The sequence below is a fragment of the Amphiprion ocellaris genome, chromosome 5, assembly GCF_022539595.1.
Source record: "Amphiprion ocellaris isolate individual 3 ecotype Okinawa chromosome 5, ASM2253959v1, whole genome shotgun sequence".
In the NCBI taxonomy this organism is placed as follows: domain Eukaryota; kingdom Metazoa; phylum Chordata; class Actinopteri; family Pomacentridae; genus Amphiprion; species Amphiprion ocellaris.
Window position 1 is genome coordinate 20,239,810 of NC_072770.1, and position 15,217 is coordinate 20,255,026.

The 15,217-nt window shown below is 39.6% G+C and overlaps 2 protein-coding genes across 3 annotated transcripts in view; one reads left to right on the top strand and one right to left on the bottom strand.

Annotated features, from left to right (window-relative positions):
• The first annotated feature begins 1,719 nt into the window (after positions 1-1,719).
• On the top strand, positions 1,720-6,152 carry glrx (glutaredoxin (thioltransferase)). The gene is made up of 3 exons (XM_023289295.3): positions 1,720-1,995; positions 3,158-3,289; positions 5,641-6,152. Exons 1-2 carry the CDS (start codon positions 1,789-1,791, stop codon positions 3,269-3,271), a joined length of 321 nt encoding a protein of 106 aa, XP_023145063.2. The 5' UTR covers positions 1,720-1,788; the 3' UTR covers positions 3,272-3,289; positions 5,641-6,152.
• Positions 3,980-15,217, bottom strand: part of rhobtb3 (Rho related BTB domain containing 3) — a 29,811-nt gene continuing 18,573 nt past the window's right edge. For both annotated transcript variants that reach the window (XM_023289296.3, XM_035956786.2), the window contains exons 10-13: positions 14,429-14,602; positions 7,089-7,255; positions 6,725-6,821; positions 3,980-5,780 (exon numbers count right to left, since the gene is read on the bottom strand). In XM_023289296.3, coding sequence (XP_023145064.1) covers positions 5,662-5,780; positions 6,725-6,821; positions 7,089-7,255; positions 14,429-14,602 — 557 coding nt within the window. In that variant the 3' untranslated portion in view covers positions 3,980-5,661. The remainder of the gene's footprint in view (positions 5,781-6,724; positions 6,822-7,088; positions 7,256-14,428; positions 14,603-15,217) is intronic.

Genomic DNA, 15,217 nt, shown 5'->3' on the forward strand with positions numbered 1-15,217 from the left:
CATGTTTGCCTTGGTGGCTGAAAAAGAACTGGTCAGACTGGTCTAAATGGGAGACTAAAGTGTTACTAGATTTGGCTGTGTAGTGTTTGGGTTGAATCAAGCCCAGTGTAACCCGCAAAACCAGTTGACTCTAACAACAAAGAAGTTAGCAGATAAAATACCAGTTTCTGTGTTTTTAATACTGACAGAACTCTACATCTAAAATCCCCAACGTATAACACCTAATTTATTTTTTTTCAGATTTTACACTGAAGAGAATGATTGACTGAATGGGAAAGGTTTGATAGTGTCACCAGACTCACTGGAAACCAACACCCTTGCCAACATTTTTCATTTTTAGTCAGTTTTGGGACATTATTTTTGGTTCACTGCTGTATATTGTTGAATCCAAGCACACAGGTTGTATTATATTAATGACTAAACTGCCTACTCTATCAGTGATCTTGCACTAATCTTGACTCTTGTACTACTACTTACTATGGAGATGACAAAAATGAGGAAGAAAGAGCACATAATAGGCCTTTATTTTGTTAAAACTTTTTTACATTTCCTTGTTGCTGGGACCAAACCTGAGCAGCAGCAGTCTACAAACCTCACCCATCTTCATAAGCACTGGTTTATCAACCTGGCAAAGGGCCAGCGGGTCACTTAGTATCAACTGGTTGTGTCCTTTCGATTAATCACAGACTTGTTGGAGAAAATGTTTCAGTAAAGTACAATATTCAGAGAACCTTGAGCAGAACCCGGCTGTTTATATAGGGGGACCCATCTGCCTGCTGGCCGGTGTTTTGAGAGGGACAGAGGATGTAGAGAGGTAGAAGGCCAGAGGGAATGGGAGATGGAGGGGGAGCGGGAGGGTATGGGAGAAGAGGAGGGTGAGGAACAAGGAACATATAACACACAATTGGATTCATGCATGATAAGGTAGATGATACAAAGTACAAGCTAACACTGAAACTGATTCATAAGTTCACTGTTATGATGTACGGCTCTGGCATAAAATACACTACACATATAGTTGGTAGTAAAATTTAAACAGCGTGCAGATGAGCATATCAATGCCGTGTGTGTGTGTGTTAATGTGTGCGTGCGTGCGTGTGTATATATTTGTATACATGCACTCTATTTCAAATAATTTTAGTTTTTGTTTTTTTACCAGTCCAATGGCGAGTTTTTGCAACGAAATTTCATTCAAATGTGCACCAGCTAGTGTATGTTCTGTTTGACAATAGAAGCGGCTATTCTATTCTATTCTATTCTATTCTATTCTATTCTATTCTATTCTATTCTATTCTATTCTATGCTATTCTATTCTATTCTATTTATACATTAATATGCATTATGTGAATGACAAATATTGCATCTCAGTTACTGTAGTGTGTATATCTGATTGAAGCTGTGAAGAATATTAACATAAATGTCATCGATGACAGAATTTTGTCACCTTAACAGACTAATGAACCCAGAAATGTTGCATGTCCCCTTTTTGAAAAGCTTCTATATTCGTATTTTGGATTTTTATACTGTATTCATACCTTTAAATATTCTTTTGTTCTTGTTTTTGTACCAACACCATCTGTTCTTTCCTTGCACCCTAACTTGGTTCTTCTATCAGCAAGAGCTCAATTCCTGTCGTTAACACGTGTACTGTCTCTTTAAGAGGGCATACGTCAAGTTACGTCACTCAATATATTTGATCATAGGCGGAGCGTCGTCGTCTTTCTTCTTCTCTTCCTTTTAAACAGTAGTTTCTATTAACGACTCATCGCTTCACCGGTAAAAATCGAAATGGCTCAGGAGTTCGTGAAGGCTCATGTCAAAGGCGACAAAGTGGTGCTGTTCATGAAGCCCACATGTTCGTACTGTATCACGGCCAGAGATGTGATGTCCAAGTACAAGTTCAAGCCGGGACACCTGGAGCTGATCGATATCACTGAGCGGAGCGACATGGGTAGTCTGCAGGACTACTTCCTGGAGCTAACCGGAGCCCGCACGGTAAAGAAGCTGCTGTGTCACCTTACTGCGACATTTACCGTAGAACAACACAGAGACACAAGTGTTTGTCAACATGCAGTTTCCACCCCACACAAGCTCTCACATCACATTTCATGACCTACCACAGGGTTAGCTTTAATTAACGCCTGCGCCAAACTGAGCGTTTTAAGCTAACTAGCTACCGATGTTTGGTAGCTAGCTTTAAAAGGTGTTTTAGTTTCAGCTAGGTGACAGTGGTAGCTAGCTGTTGTTTTCCTGTCATGAGTACCTTTTGAGAATTTTCCCTCATTAACTCATTAAGTGCAGCATTGTAAAATGAATGAAGTAGTCCCTGATTGAGTTTTGCTATGATATATTTCAAAACTAGATTATTATTCCGCTTGTAGTAACGTAAAAGCAACATTTTACTGTTGAAGAAAGTCTGCAATCAAGCAAATCACTAGAAGCCTGTCTAGTACAGAACAAGTATGGTCTTTAAGCCACTTGTCAGAAGAGGAAACAAAGCCAAACATACCAGCATTTTATAAAGGATGATGATGATGGTGATTGGGGGGGTAGGGGGGATTTATTGATTATTTTAATGTCTATGGCAGAAAGAAACGTTTATGTAAAGATGCCAACAGGAAATCGATGGAACCAGCAGTTTAGCAAACCCACGATGAATCATGCTGCTGGGAAGTTTTGCAGGAGTTTTGCTTCTCTGGAAGTTGAACTCCTGCACTCAGTTGACTCCACTTCTACCAGAAAGTAGCAGCACTGCATTCTTCAGAAAAATTCTCTTCCCTCTGGTTTGCCTCCTAATCATATGATTCATACTGCAGCTGAATATTAATCTCAAACAAACATCAAAGCTTGGACCAAAAAGACCAAAGAGTGCTGGCTGTCATGGGCTGTTCTCCACAGTCTCCTGACCTCAAATCCCACTGAAAATTTAAGTGGACACTTGAAAAATGAGAAAATCAAAGATCCCTGACATTTTAAGAAGCTCTTTGGAACCATTGTCACATCATGCTGGGATAATATGGGTTGTCAGGTTTTTCATAAATTATTTTCTACAGTTTAATTTCCATTTTGGTAAGTCACTCCATGCGTGAGATTGAAAACCAATAGCTGCATATTTACTGGTTTGGTGCCTGTTTTTCTTGCTTTGATTTAAATGCAGGTCCCTCGTGTGTTCATCGGTGAGGAGTGTATTGGAGGTGGAAGTGATGTAGCGGCCCTGCATAAGAGCGGTAAACTGGAGGGCATGCTGCAGTCTATTGGAGCCCTGCAGTGATCCGCTTCAGATCTCCAGGTACAGGACACACTGCACACACTGTCATGATGCATCTTACCTTTACCCTCATAAACACAAACATTCCTAGGAGGTGCAACCTGCCAGCCTTATGAAAGCATTTGAAATATTAAGATAAGGGAGCGGACGTCCTCGGGAGATTTGGACTCTCAGTGAGCTCTTAATAGTCAAGAGATAAATAAATCAAGCAACAGAATCTGTACAAACAAACGTCAGAGTGTAGACATTGATGGAGACGATGGTATGTTCATTCTAAAACATGTCTTTATTTAAAGTAAGACGCCATGTTATCTACAGTCTGTACAGCACTGGCCCAGTGGAGCCTTGTGGTTGGGTGCAGCACTGGGGTTCACTTTCTTTCACAGTCCACAGTTTCACCTGCTATTTACTGATTTCATTAGGATATAAAGATTTATCTGAGGACTTCGTACCAGACATAAACTTCGATTCCTGTTGTGCAACAGCAGATTTAATGTACACCACCTACAGGTTGAAGATACCAACTGATATCACCTGCACACTGATAAAATCTGACGGTGGTAGCTTGATTGTCGGATATGCACAGCCTTCTGCTGCATTTCTGCAAATACACTGCAAGAATTGGATACAAATGCAGTTACATACTGTAGGTTGAAGACTGTAGGTTGACAATGATCTACTAAACGAGAAAATAACTACAAAAAGTCACTATTGATCTTTATTTGTTTTTATTTTGTTGAATGAATCAGACAAGTTAAATCATCCTTTATCCATTTTTTTAAACCAAGATTTTTTTTTTTACACCTTTCAAGTAAATAGCCGTGAAAGATTAGACTGCAAAGTAGTGCGACCCTGTAGTTTCTACTCAAATGTAAAAAAAAATCATATATGTCCACATACAGTATTGTTTACAAAAATAATTGCAGCACCAATAAATCATAATCTCATTATGATTAAAAACAACCTCTCAAATTAAAAAAAGGATCAAATAAATATCGTGTATCCCCACCCAGAGGCATTGAGGTTTTCAATTTACTAACTTATGTTCAAGATATGTTCTTTCTCTCATATCTTTGTACCACTTCTGTAAATGCTACAAAAGGCTTTTGCCTTTTTGTGACGGAGACAGATTATTATTATTTGTTATTGCAAAAAGATAAGGACTCATTTCTACATGAATTCATATTAACCTGCAAAAGAAATGGTGTAAAAGTCCAGCTCAACAGACGTCAAATGAAATTTTAAAATACAGTGATGATTGTTCAGAATTTGGTGTACAGAGCAAGGTTTCATTTAATTTGAGCATTTTATTTTAAGCCATTTTTTCAAAGTGAAATGGCCTCATTTGACACAGACTGCGATCAAATTGTATTCCATCTTGCATGGTAATAAAATCAGTCAGGCCACTCACTGATGCTGCATTATAGATGTGAAAGAATCTAATAAAAGAATTGTAATTAAATTGGTCCTGCTCATATGCTAAACTGAGTTTCTGATATATTACAGATGGTAATGAGTATGACGGTGCTACCAGCAGCATCACTATTTGCTCTCTGTGTTACTGTCAGTCACCGCTCTGCTGAAAGAGTTACTTCAGCTTAAGAAATGCTGCATTTGCACATGTTCACAAGTTGTAGATCCAACGGGACACAGATGTAACATGAGCCAACATGGTTTAATTTATGATGGAGAAGTCCTGTGTTCAGCATATAGAAGAGACACGGAAACGATCAGGTATCATGAAGAGAAGAAAACCCCTCAGCACTGTTTTCTTCTTGCTTTTTCAACCTGAAGTCACATTACCTGTTAATGTAGTTCGAAACAGTGTGGACATGATCCTGGTTAGTTTTCCAACAGATGTGTGGGCATTTGATATATCTGTACTCAGAATGGAGACATTTTGTATCAGTGTTCATCTTTGAACTCCACTATTTTGCTCCAGCCAGTAGAAATATAATCTTTCACAGAGCTTCTGGACAATGGCCAGACAAAATAGTCAAATTGGTTTTTAAGGAGAGGTCATTTTGTATTTCCCACTGATGAAGAAGTCATTATGCAAAGGATGCTCCAGTCATTCCTGTGGGGGAAGAGAGGCGTATTGTAGCTGTGTGTGTGCGTGTGTGTGCGTGTGTGTGCGTGTGTGCGTGTGTGCGTGTGTGCGTGTGTGTGTGTGTGTCACTGCTTGACGATGTCTGATTGGTTAAGGAGTCACACATCTTTATCCACTGCAACACTGTCCCTCAGTCAGCCCTTCATCCAGCAGCACAACCAGAAAGAAACACTCTGCTTCCACACATGTTGATGACGACTCTCATCCTTTGTTATTTTCTCTTTGGATTCCCTCCTCTGCTCCCCCCTCCTCTCTTCCACAGAATTTCGGCATCCAGATGTGGTCACATGACTGTACAGCGGGACTTTCGTAGTTTGCGCCGTCGCTGCTGGTACTCGCTAAGCTCCTGCAGGTACCCTCTGGATGGCCAGCGTAGCCTCTCCACCTGCTCACGCTCCTCATCTGGAACACATAAACACAATCATATACAACTGTAATCCACTACAATCGCAACTATCAGAGATTTTGCTAAAAAAAAAAACAAAACAAAAAAAAACGTTACAGCAAAATTTACCGTGCTTGGCAAACCCACTCAGATATACATACTGTATCAACTCCTCGGTTTGCTGCCATGAACACTGGCAGCAAGGCTGAAATATCTGACATAATTTCATTTCTACCAACAAGCAACTGAAGACCAATGGTAATCAGTTGTGTGCTTTCTCCTCTTTCTGGCCTTTGACTTTGCTTGTGCCCTTCATTATCCGTCCAGTGACCTTAAATGAGTTGTGTGTGTGAATAATACTGACAATAAAATGTGCTACTGCTATGCAATTTTGCTGTTAATTTTTATCATTATTCTGCCTTTAGCTGCTAATATGTGGTCTGTTAAACGCACAAAACCCCTAATGAGTGGAAGTACTACAAAGAATCCAAGCATAAACTTATAGTATTAAGTGTACTATAAGGAGGCTATTATTCTGAGGGGCTGAAAACCCACAGTATAATGTACATAAATACTGTCATACTATGCTTTATGGCAGTAGAGTGTAAAATACAGAGGTTTACACAGGTGTCCTCGACCAATTCTCAAAAATTACCCCCAAAAAAATTATTCTCCCAAATTAATAAAGTGAGAAAACAGTCTATGTGGTTTCACTTCACAGCTACCTGAAAGGCACCTTGATGTCACTCTGATGTATTTTACAATCTGGTTGGTTTGTTGGAAAAAGATGCAACCATGCCTGGCATTCACAGCCTTTTTCCTACAGCACTTATTTATATTTCTCAAGTTGCATTGTTTAAATCAGCACTGTAATTTTAATATCACTGCATGCATAATTTTTTGTTTAAATAACTTAGCAATTATGAGGCGTATTTAAGACTGTGTAAAAGTTGACACTGACCTGAGAGCTCCAGGAAGTCGGGTTTATGACTGAAGATTAGGTAGTTGTTGGCGATGAAGTGGAGGAGCCAGACGTACAGCTGCTCTGCATTGTGGCACTGAGAATGAATAGAAACACAGAGGCTTTGTGAAACAACAATGATTCTCTAAAGACTACCATGAATATCAGCTGCAGATAGAGGCCTGGAGTGAGTTTGACAGAAAGCCAGATTTATTCAGCACAACGATTTTGCATTTTGTTGGCTAAAGGAAATGTGATATTCTAATGAAATCGCCTTGCATAGACGAGCTACTATTTGCAGGTCTGTTCGGAGTTCGCCCCTCTCGTCCTAGTTTACCCACAGCTGCTCAAAAGTTGCTCTGACCTTTGCTCTGCGGAGTAGTCGGACCACGCTGATGCCCGTCGATGCCAGCTCTCTGCTGGGCATGCTCTGAAGGTACGCACACACACAGACCTCACACAGATGCTGCAGTCGCTTCACCTGGTACATCTCGGCACAAACGAGCACGGCCATGGCCTGCAGCACACTGGCTGGACACACAAACACACAGCACTGTTAGATGTTCTGTATGCACTCATTTCTATAGTAATTACTATGAAAAATACAGATAGCAACCATAGCAATATAGTATAACAATGTTTACAGTGCATATAACACATTTTTAAGCATTTAGGATTCCAGAAGAAATAAAAGCTTTACATTTTTCTAGTGTTTTTATATTTACTAGTCCAAAAGGCAGTTTGGAAAAGAGCCACACTGAGCTGTAGCTGAAAACACACAAATATGTTAACAATATGTGAACATAAAAAGCATTTTTTTTTTTTTGGTTTAACACAATAAGAATTGGGTGAACAAACTCAACTACATCAGTCCTCCTACTTTAGGGAACTCTCAGCAGAATTTCAAAATTTACATCATTATAACCCCTTGACGTCTGAATTTATTTACAATTAAATTTTTTTTAAAATTCTGTGTTTTTGCTTTCCAGCTGATGCCAAAATACGTGGAGATTGTTAATTTGTCCATTACACATAGAAAAGATGTATAATAATAACAGATATATAATAATTAGGTCCCACTCCGACTGGTCCTATGAGAAACCAGTGCTTGCAAAAGGTTCCAAGGTACGTATTGAATATGCATAAACCAGCATTGGGGGAATGGATACGCTATCTCGGCTGCAGTCTGAATGAAAGTGGTATGATGTGAATTCATGACAACAGGCGACAAGGGGTTAAATTTAAATTAAAGTTGGATTGGCACAACGTGCAGAAGTGATGGCTGAATGCTCAGTCGCCTGCAGGAGTAACAAAGCTGTATAATATGAAAGATTAAAAACTCTGCAAAACATTGTTAGAGCGACACACAAAATGATCACCTGACTCATTGCTGGGAAGCATTTTAGCATCTTTCAGGACATTGTTTTGCTCTTAAAGATCACAGTGTTATTGTTTTGGTTCACTGTGATGCCTCTCATGGACCATTCTCCCACAAAAAGCATGCAGCGGTTTAAAAAAAAAAAAAAGATTAAGCCCACTTTTACGTACTCTGACTTTGTGACCGAATGCTTTTAGGAGTTACTTTCTTTCAGCAGTTGATCAAAAACAAAAGTACAAACGAACTCTACATTCTTCAGGTGGACACAAATACTACTCCTACTAAATATTCATGCTGCACCTTATCGACTTCCTAAGGTGTTGTCAGAGTTGAGTTTTGCAAGTTGTTTCACATGTAATGCAGTTTCAAGTTGAAAATAGTTATGTATTAGCTGATGAAACCGCAGTGCAAAATAATGTTCACAGTATCAAATGTCAAGGTTATGTTTCTCAAATTGTTCTGACAAAGAGTTTCTTAACAGAGACAGGATGAATTCAAATTGAGTCCCTAAATGTAATGCAGACACACACCATTAATCACAAACCCAAAATACAAACATTATATATTTCTGCCATTCTTTTTTTCTTTGTGCCTCACAAATTATACTCACTGCAGCCCACACTACTTCAGACTTGCAGTACTTTGTAGTAGCAGTCAGTGGAAATCTTTTAACACCATATCGCACATGCTAGCATCAGATGGGCTAAATCTGGGCTGCCTGTGATTTTAAATAGAGGCCAATAGTCAAAGCACATAAAACATAAATAATTGACCATTGCTCTTTCTATGCTGTCAAATTACATCCTTTCGTGCAACAAATGTCAGACAAGTGCTGCCAATCCTGTTACGTAACGCCAAAATGTCAACCCAAATTACCCCAGATGCAACTTGAATCCCGTCATTTATGTCAAACGCCACCCTCAGCATCAATCACTCCCTCGTATACACACTGATTCTCTGCATACGTCTCTGACAGGCTGCTGCACCGTGAGCTGAGCAGCATATCTGACTGCACAAATGAGCATTAACTATGTTTTCTCCCATATATACATTATTAATGGGAATGAAATACTCTGATAGCACTCCTGCTTTGATTTCACACCCTTCGTTTTTTCTCCCTGCTAGTGGAGTTACCTTGTTTTGACCTTGAGTGCTGAGCTCTTACATAACGGTACAGCGGCTGCAGCCTCTGGAGCTGCTTCATGGCTTTAATTTCCTGTTCCCTTGACTCAACCTGAAGCAGTATCTCTGGGAGCAGCTTGCTTATCTTACCTGTACCTAAGCTGGATCTTAAGGACTCAGGTTTTTCATCATTTTTTCATCAAACGAGCTCATGCCACTAAATAATGGGATCATCAGCTGCTGGGAGCCGGTTTTTCAGAAGTGATTATTCTGACGCTTTGCATTGTCTGTTCAGCAGCTTTGTTATATAATACGGCAAAGGAGGGTGACAGTCAGCGTTGTTTGTCACTCATTCTGCAACCATGAGTAACAGTTGAAATTGTAATATTTATCATTAATGAGCATGACACATTGTTTTGTTTCCTCAATCTGTAGTTAAAGAGCAGAAAAGAGCCACGGTTGTCGTAAAAATAGACAAACAGTCACATGCACAACTTCCCAAGCCACTGTAGACACAAAAGCTTGTCATTTAAGCCTCTATTAAGCGACCTTTCACTGTACAGGGGCAGAAAAAGTCACAATGCATACGACAGAAAGTTTCAAACCACTCTGGTCGCTGACTAAACCCCAAAAAACTCATCTGTGTGTATCAAAGTAACGTATATAGAGGATTTTCTTCCATTAAAATACTCCTATCATGCCTTAAAAGGTGGCTTACATGTAGCTCTACATCTTTACTTCCTCTAGACCAGACCTGGGCATCGTATGGCCCGCGGGCCACATCCAGCCCGCCGGATGACCCTGACTGGCCCGTATGAGGTCATTGGAAAATATCAAAAGTCAATGCAAATATATATCATTACAATACTTGCAAGCAATACGCCTGCACTGCTTTTATTTTGAAAGATCTGCTAAATTACCGTTTTTCGCGCGTGACCTTAGGCCATAAGGTCACGCGCGACCTTACGTTTTTTTCGCCCGTGCGTTCCATAGTTAGCATAAGGTTTATGCACTGATTGGTTTGTTGGTCAGCTAACGGCAAAAAAGAAAGATTGATTCCGAATGCAGAGTTTTTAACAAGACATGGACTTCCAAGTATTTCTTCGCTGAAGTCAGAGGTAAAGCTGCGGGCTAGTTTGTGGCGAACAGATAGCGGTGCTCAAGGATTATAATCTGAATCGACATTACGAGACCAAACATGCAGGGAAGTACAAACATTTGACTGATGCAGAGCGGGGAGGATGTCTGAAGGTTTGCTAGCTAAACTGCTAAAGCAGCAATGACTTTGTTTTACCAAAGCTCACACATAAAGGGGTGTCAGTAAGCCATTCTCTGATGGAGAGTTTGTCAAAGAATGTCTGGTGGACTCTGCAGCGTTTATATGCCCGGAAAAAAGGAGCGTTCGCTAATGTGGCTCTTTCCAAGCGAACCGTAAGGAGGCGGGTGGAGAGCAGCGCCGAAAATCTGGAGCTTCAGCTGCGCAACAAAGTGGACGATTTTGACGTTTTCTCCTTGGCTCTGGACAAGAGCTGTGATGTCCGTGACACAGCCCAGTTACTCATCTTTGTACGTGGACTAACAAAAAACCTTTGAGGTGACGGAGGAGCTGGCAGCTGTACAGCCAATGAAAGGGAACCATGACGGTGAGTGATTTGTTCACTGAGGTAAATACACGCATGAACAAGCTGGGACTAAAATGGGGGAATTTGGTTGGTGTTACAACTGATGGCTGTCCAAATTTGGCAGGGAAAAATGTTGGACTTAAACTTGAAACAACTCGAAACGGATGCAAGTTAAAGTGACTGAAATAAACCCAGAACAGAAACTAATATTTTTGCATTGTATTATACATCAGGAGGTGCTGTGTAAGTCAGTGCTAAAAATGAACCACGTGACTGATGTTGTAACTAAAGTAGTTAACTTCATCAGGGCAAGAGCACTAAACCACAGACGGTTTGTTGTCTTTTTGGAGGAGATGATAGTGAACATGGTGACCTTGGTTACCAGACAGCTGTCAGATGAATCAGCCTGGGCAAAGTGCTTAAACCAGTTTGGGATCTGAGAGCAGAGGTTCAAGAGTTTTGTGAGAAGAAAGGCAGGGACATCATCGAGCTCTCAGATGCAGACTGTGGATGGCAGACCTTGCTTTTGCTGTTGATGTGACTGCACTAATGATTGAACTAAATACCAAGCTGCAAGGCAACGGCCTCTTTGCACATGAAATGTACAGCCTGGTGACCGCTTTTATGAGAAAGCTGAAGTTTCTCTCAAGCCAGTTGGAGGGCAACATTCTCATCCACATGCCCACACTGAAGGAAGTCACACCATCAAAAATATCTACAACTCAATAGGCAGCAATCATAGTTTAAATGAAAAAACAAAGTCTTTCATTAAATAGTTGTGTTCTGTATTCCACATTTTCGTTGTATCATTGTAATGTTTCATTTACTGTTTTAATGAGATATATATTGAGCAGAGCTGTAAGTGTATTGGTCCGGCCCTTAACAACCGTCAAAGTTTCTCATGTGGCCCCATAAGAAAATTAATTGCCCACCCCTGCTCTAGACTCACACACCTTAATACTGCTCTACCCTTCACAATGGCAAGATGTACTGTATTATTGGAGTAATTCAGCTACATTTTTGACCTGGAAACTGGTGCTGTAGAAAACTAATGATACAGAAAGCGATGCCATGCAAACAGACATCACCACATGGCCTTTTCAGTGAGAAATGTAAAAGCGCAGTCATGTCTTCCAGCATATAAAAATGCCATATGGACATGTTAGCAAGGTAAAAATGAGATTTTCAGGAAGTGTGCAGCATATCCAGTTGTTTTTGGTCTGTGTAGCACCTTGTAGTTCTTTGTTCAGTTTTCATCTTCAAAATGAATCAAAGTTGCCCATTTTTTGACTCCATTACTTCACAAATGAATAATTGACTCTCAGACTCTCTTTAATTTTTAATTGTTCCCATTTGGGTTGTTGAGTTAGAATTTACAAGAGAATTTTTTTAAAGCCCCATTTTTCAGTTGTTTTTTTTTTTTTACCCCTGTGTGTTGAGCTTGTGGTTGGACTGTACCATCAGTGCCCTGGGGAGTGTACAGCCACAGACTCAGTCACACAGTCATGTATTATACAGTGACATCTGTCCACACAGTCATTTATTTACTACACTACATGTTGGGCAAATACATGACTGCATGGTTAGATGAGCTGAAAAAACATGACTGTGTGACTGAGTTGGTACAGTCCTACCACCAGCAAAATAGCACAAAAATGGAAAATTAGAGTACTAGAGTCATTTTTTGTTCTTGTACAAAAAGTTAATTCTAAAGGAGGCACTCATTTTTCATTTGAGTTATTGTGATGGTGCAAATTGATCAACCTGGTACACTTGTATGCAAATATTTGTCATCCAAACATGCAGCAGGCCCAGGCCAATTTGATCCTCGCATACAAGTACAACTGTCTGGTCAGTGAAAGTGTCTGACTATGGTAAATCTAGTTTTCCCTGGAATTTAGATATAAATTAATACAGAAAAACTACATCTTTGTAAATATTCAACTGTGTTCATCAGTCTTTTCCTATGACTGCCATTTGTTACCTTAAAGATAGCAAACAACTGCTGTGTCCGAGTCTCACTGGGAACAGCTCACTTCTGATTGATTCACAAAAAAACAAAAACAGTAGAGCGTGCCTGAAAGGTGGAAAAAGCTGCCAGCTGGATGTTGATTTTCAGCAGGATCAACAGTATTAGCAAAGCATTCACATTACAATACAAACAGCCAATTCTAAAAATACTCCACAGCCACAGCTTTACAGTTGTGGAAGCCCCTCAGATGTACTGTAATTTTATGCATGCAATGTACTGTAGCTTACTACCTCACTAGAGAGCATTATCAGAGCTAATTACTTTGAAAACAGCACACAATGTGTCACAAAGTGACTGAGAAAAACAAGAACAACAACACGTCTGGGGCTGTGATTTGGCAACAATAAAAGCAGATGAAGCAGTGATGCCACAGGTTGATTTTGTCATCACTAAATCTAATTTAATTTTAAGCTCAGCGCTGTTCTTCGAGCGCCTTTAGAGACCGACACTGGCAGCATGTCGCAGTCACACAGATGGTTGATGGGACATGTCATCTGCACTTTTGTTTTTGGGCTGCGTTTAGTGACTAAAGGAGGCCTGAAGGAAAACACTGACGTACTCCTTTCAAGTGTTTTTGCGATTTGATGACGGTGCTTATGTCTACAATATGTTAAAAGTCAAACATCTTCTGTCCCGCTGTGAAAGAATGTGGATCAGATCCACGTCATACAATATAAAGCAGGTTTCATCTCTGTCAGAAATCACTCCAATCATCTTAGTGTATCTATGTAATTAAGGAACTTGAAGTCCATGGGATATATCTTGCCTGCATTTTTATTAAAAGTAAAAAAATAATGTTTTTTATGTTCAATGTGATCATGTCTTTACAAATAATTATTAATTATTTATATATAATAATTATTTATTATGGAAACAATCACTTATTAATAAAAAATGACTGGATATCACTAAAATGCCAGCTAAATAACCGTCCGACTTTAATAACAACCACCTTCTAATTAGCCAAACAATAAAAAAATGAGCTTATTCAAAAATTGTTTTGATTGTGTTCTTTTTACTAAGTTGAGATAATCATGATAGATTTTTTTTTTGGCAATATATCAAATTTTATATGGAAAATAACAAATTGTATCTGTATCCAAGAAATCACTTTCAACTAAGTTACTCGCTACAAAAACACCTCTAGGAAGCGTGTTAATTCCACATCACATGACCTGCTCCATATGATGTCATTTCCTCCTGAAGAAAAGACTGCCAAGACTCCAAGGCTTTCTTAGTTATATAATATAATGTATTGTGTGGATTTATCGCATGTCAACAGGTTTACTACAATATCTTTATAAATAGCTTTCAATTTCAATTTTACTCAGTTGTGTATATAATATTTAGAAGAATCTTTCTCTAAAAATGCCATGTGGTGTTTGGTTATATGTTTGGTTATGTCGATTTTAGGCCTGAAAACAGCAAGTATGTCAACTAAGATACCTGTCAACTATGTTACAACAAGTCACTTAGTTATATATTGACAGTAAAACCATGGTCATGCTAGTGTAGCTGAGCTGACCACTGTTTGACTGTAGTGAACTCACCAGGACAGCAGGAGTCAGTGTAGAGATACTCCAAGAAGGACAGGAAGGTGTCTGAGGAGACTCCGTGGATTGGCACCACTCGACTCCGAGCCTCTGCGTACTTCCCGCTAAACATGGCTGCCATGACATCACAGCGGGCCACCAGCACCGCCCGGTGAGCCGGCAACACGCTCCCTAATTCACGTGCACACACAAAATTAACATCTAAGCTCAGAATCTGATAGTAGCACCTGGAAAAGTCCCAAAAAGACAGAATCGCAGTGCCAGAGAATATGAAGTGTTCATAATTAATGTGCTGAATCTTGAGAGATAGTGTGTCTTTGGCATTAAAAACTTCAAAGGCCACCAAGAACACATGCAAATATTGAACCACTTTCAACTTCAATCAGACATTCCTAATATCACTAACATGTTGGGGTCTTTTTTGCCTCATCGCAGAAGTGCAGCGTGCAAACATGATTCAGTTTGGCTTGTTAGAAGTGATAATCAGTCATAATGGGCCCTCTTAAATTAACAGGAAACAAATGACATGTAAAGCCTGGGCACAAGTCCTCACTTAATCACTGTCATTAAGTACCATTAACAGTCAGTCGCAGCACTTAATCGGCAAATTAGCATAAAAGAAAAAAACTACAAATGCGTTTTTACAAATATTCTCCATGACCTCTGAGAGTTTAACTCGAAGCTCTAAGGTACAAGGACAAGAAAAGCTTATGAGATAAATATTGATCAGAAAGGGCTTTTGGGCATTACCTCTATATTTCTCCGTTTAATAGAGAAATATTAAAT

Coding starts and splice junctions, on each gene's coding strand:
- glrx (XM_023289295.3), top strand. CDS start 1,789: ATGGCTCAGGAGTTCGTGAAGGCTCATGTCAAAGGCGACAAAGTGGTG. Junction 1,996..3,157: donor AGCTAACCGGAGCCCGCACG/GTAAAGAAGCTG, acceptor ATTTAAATGCAG/GTCCCTCGTGTGTTCATCGG.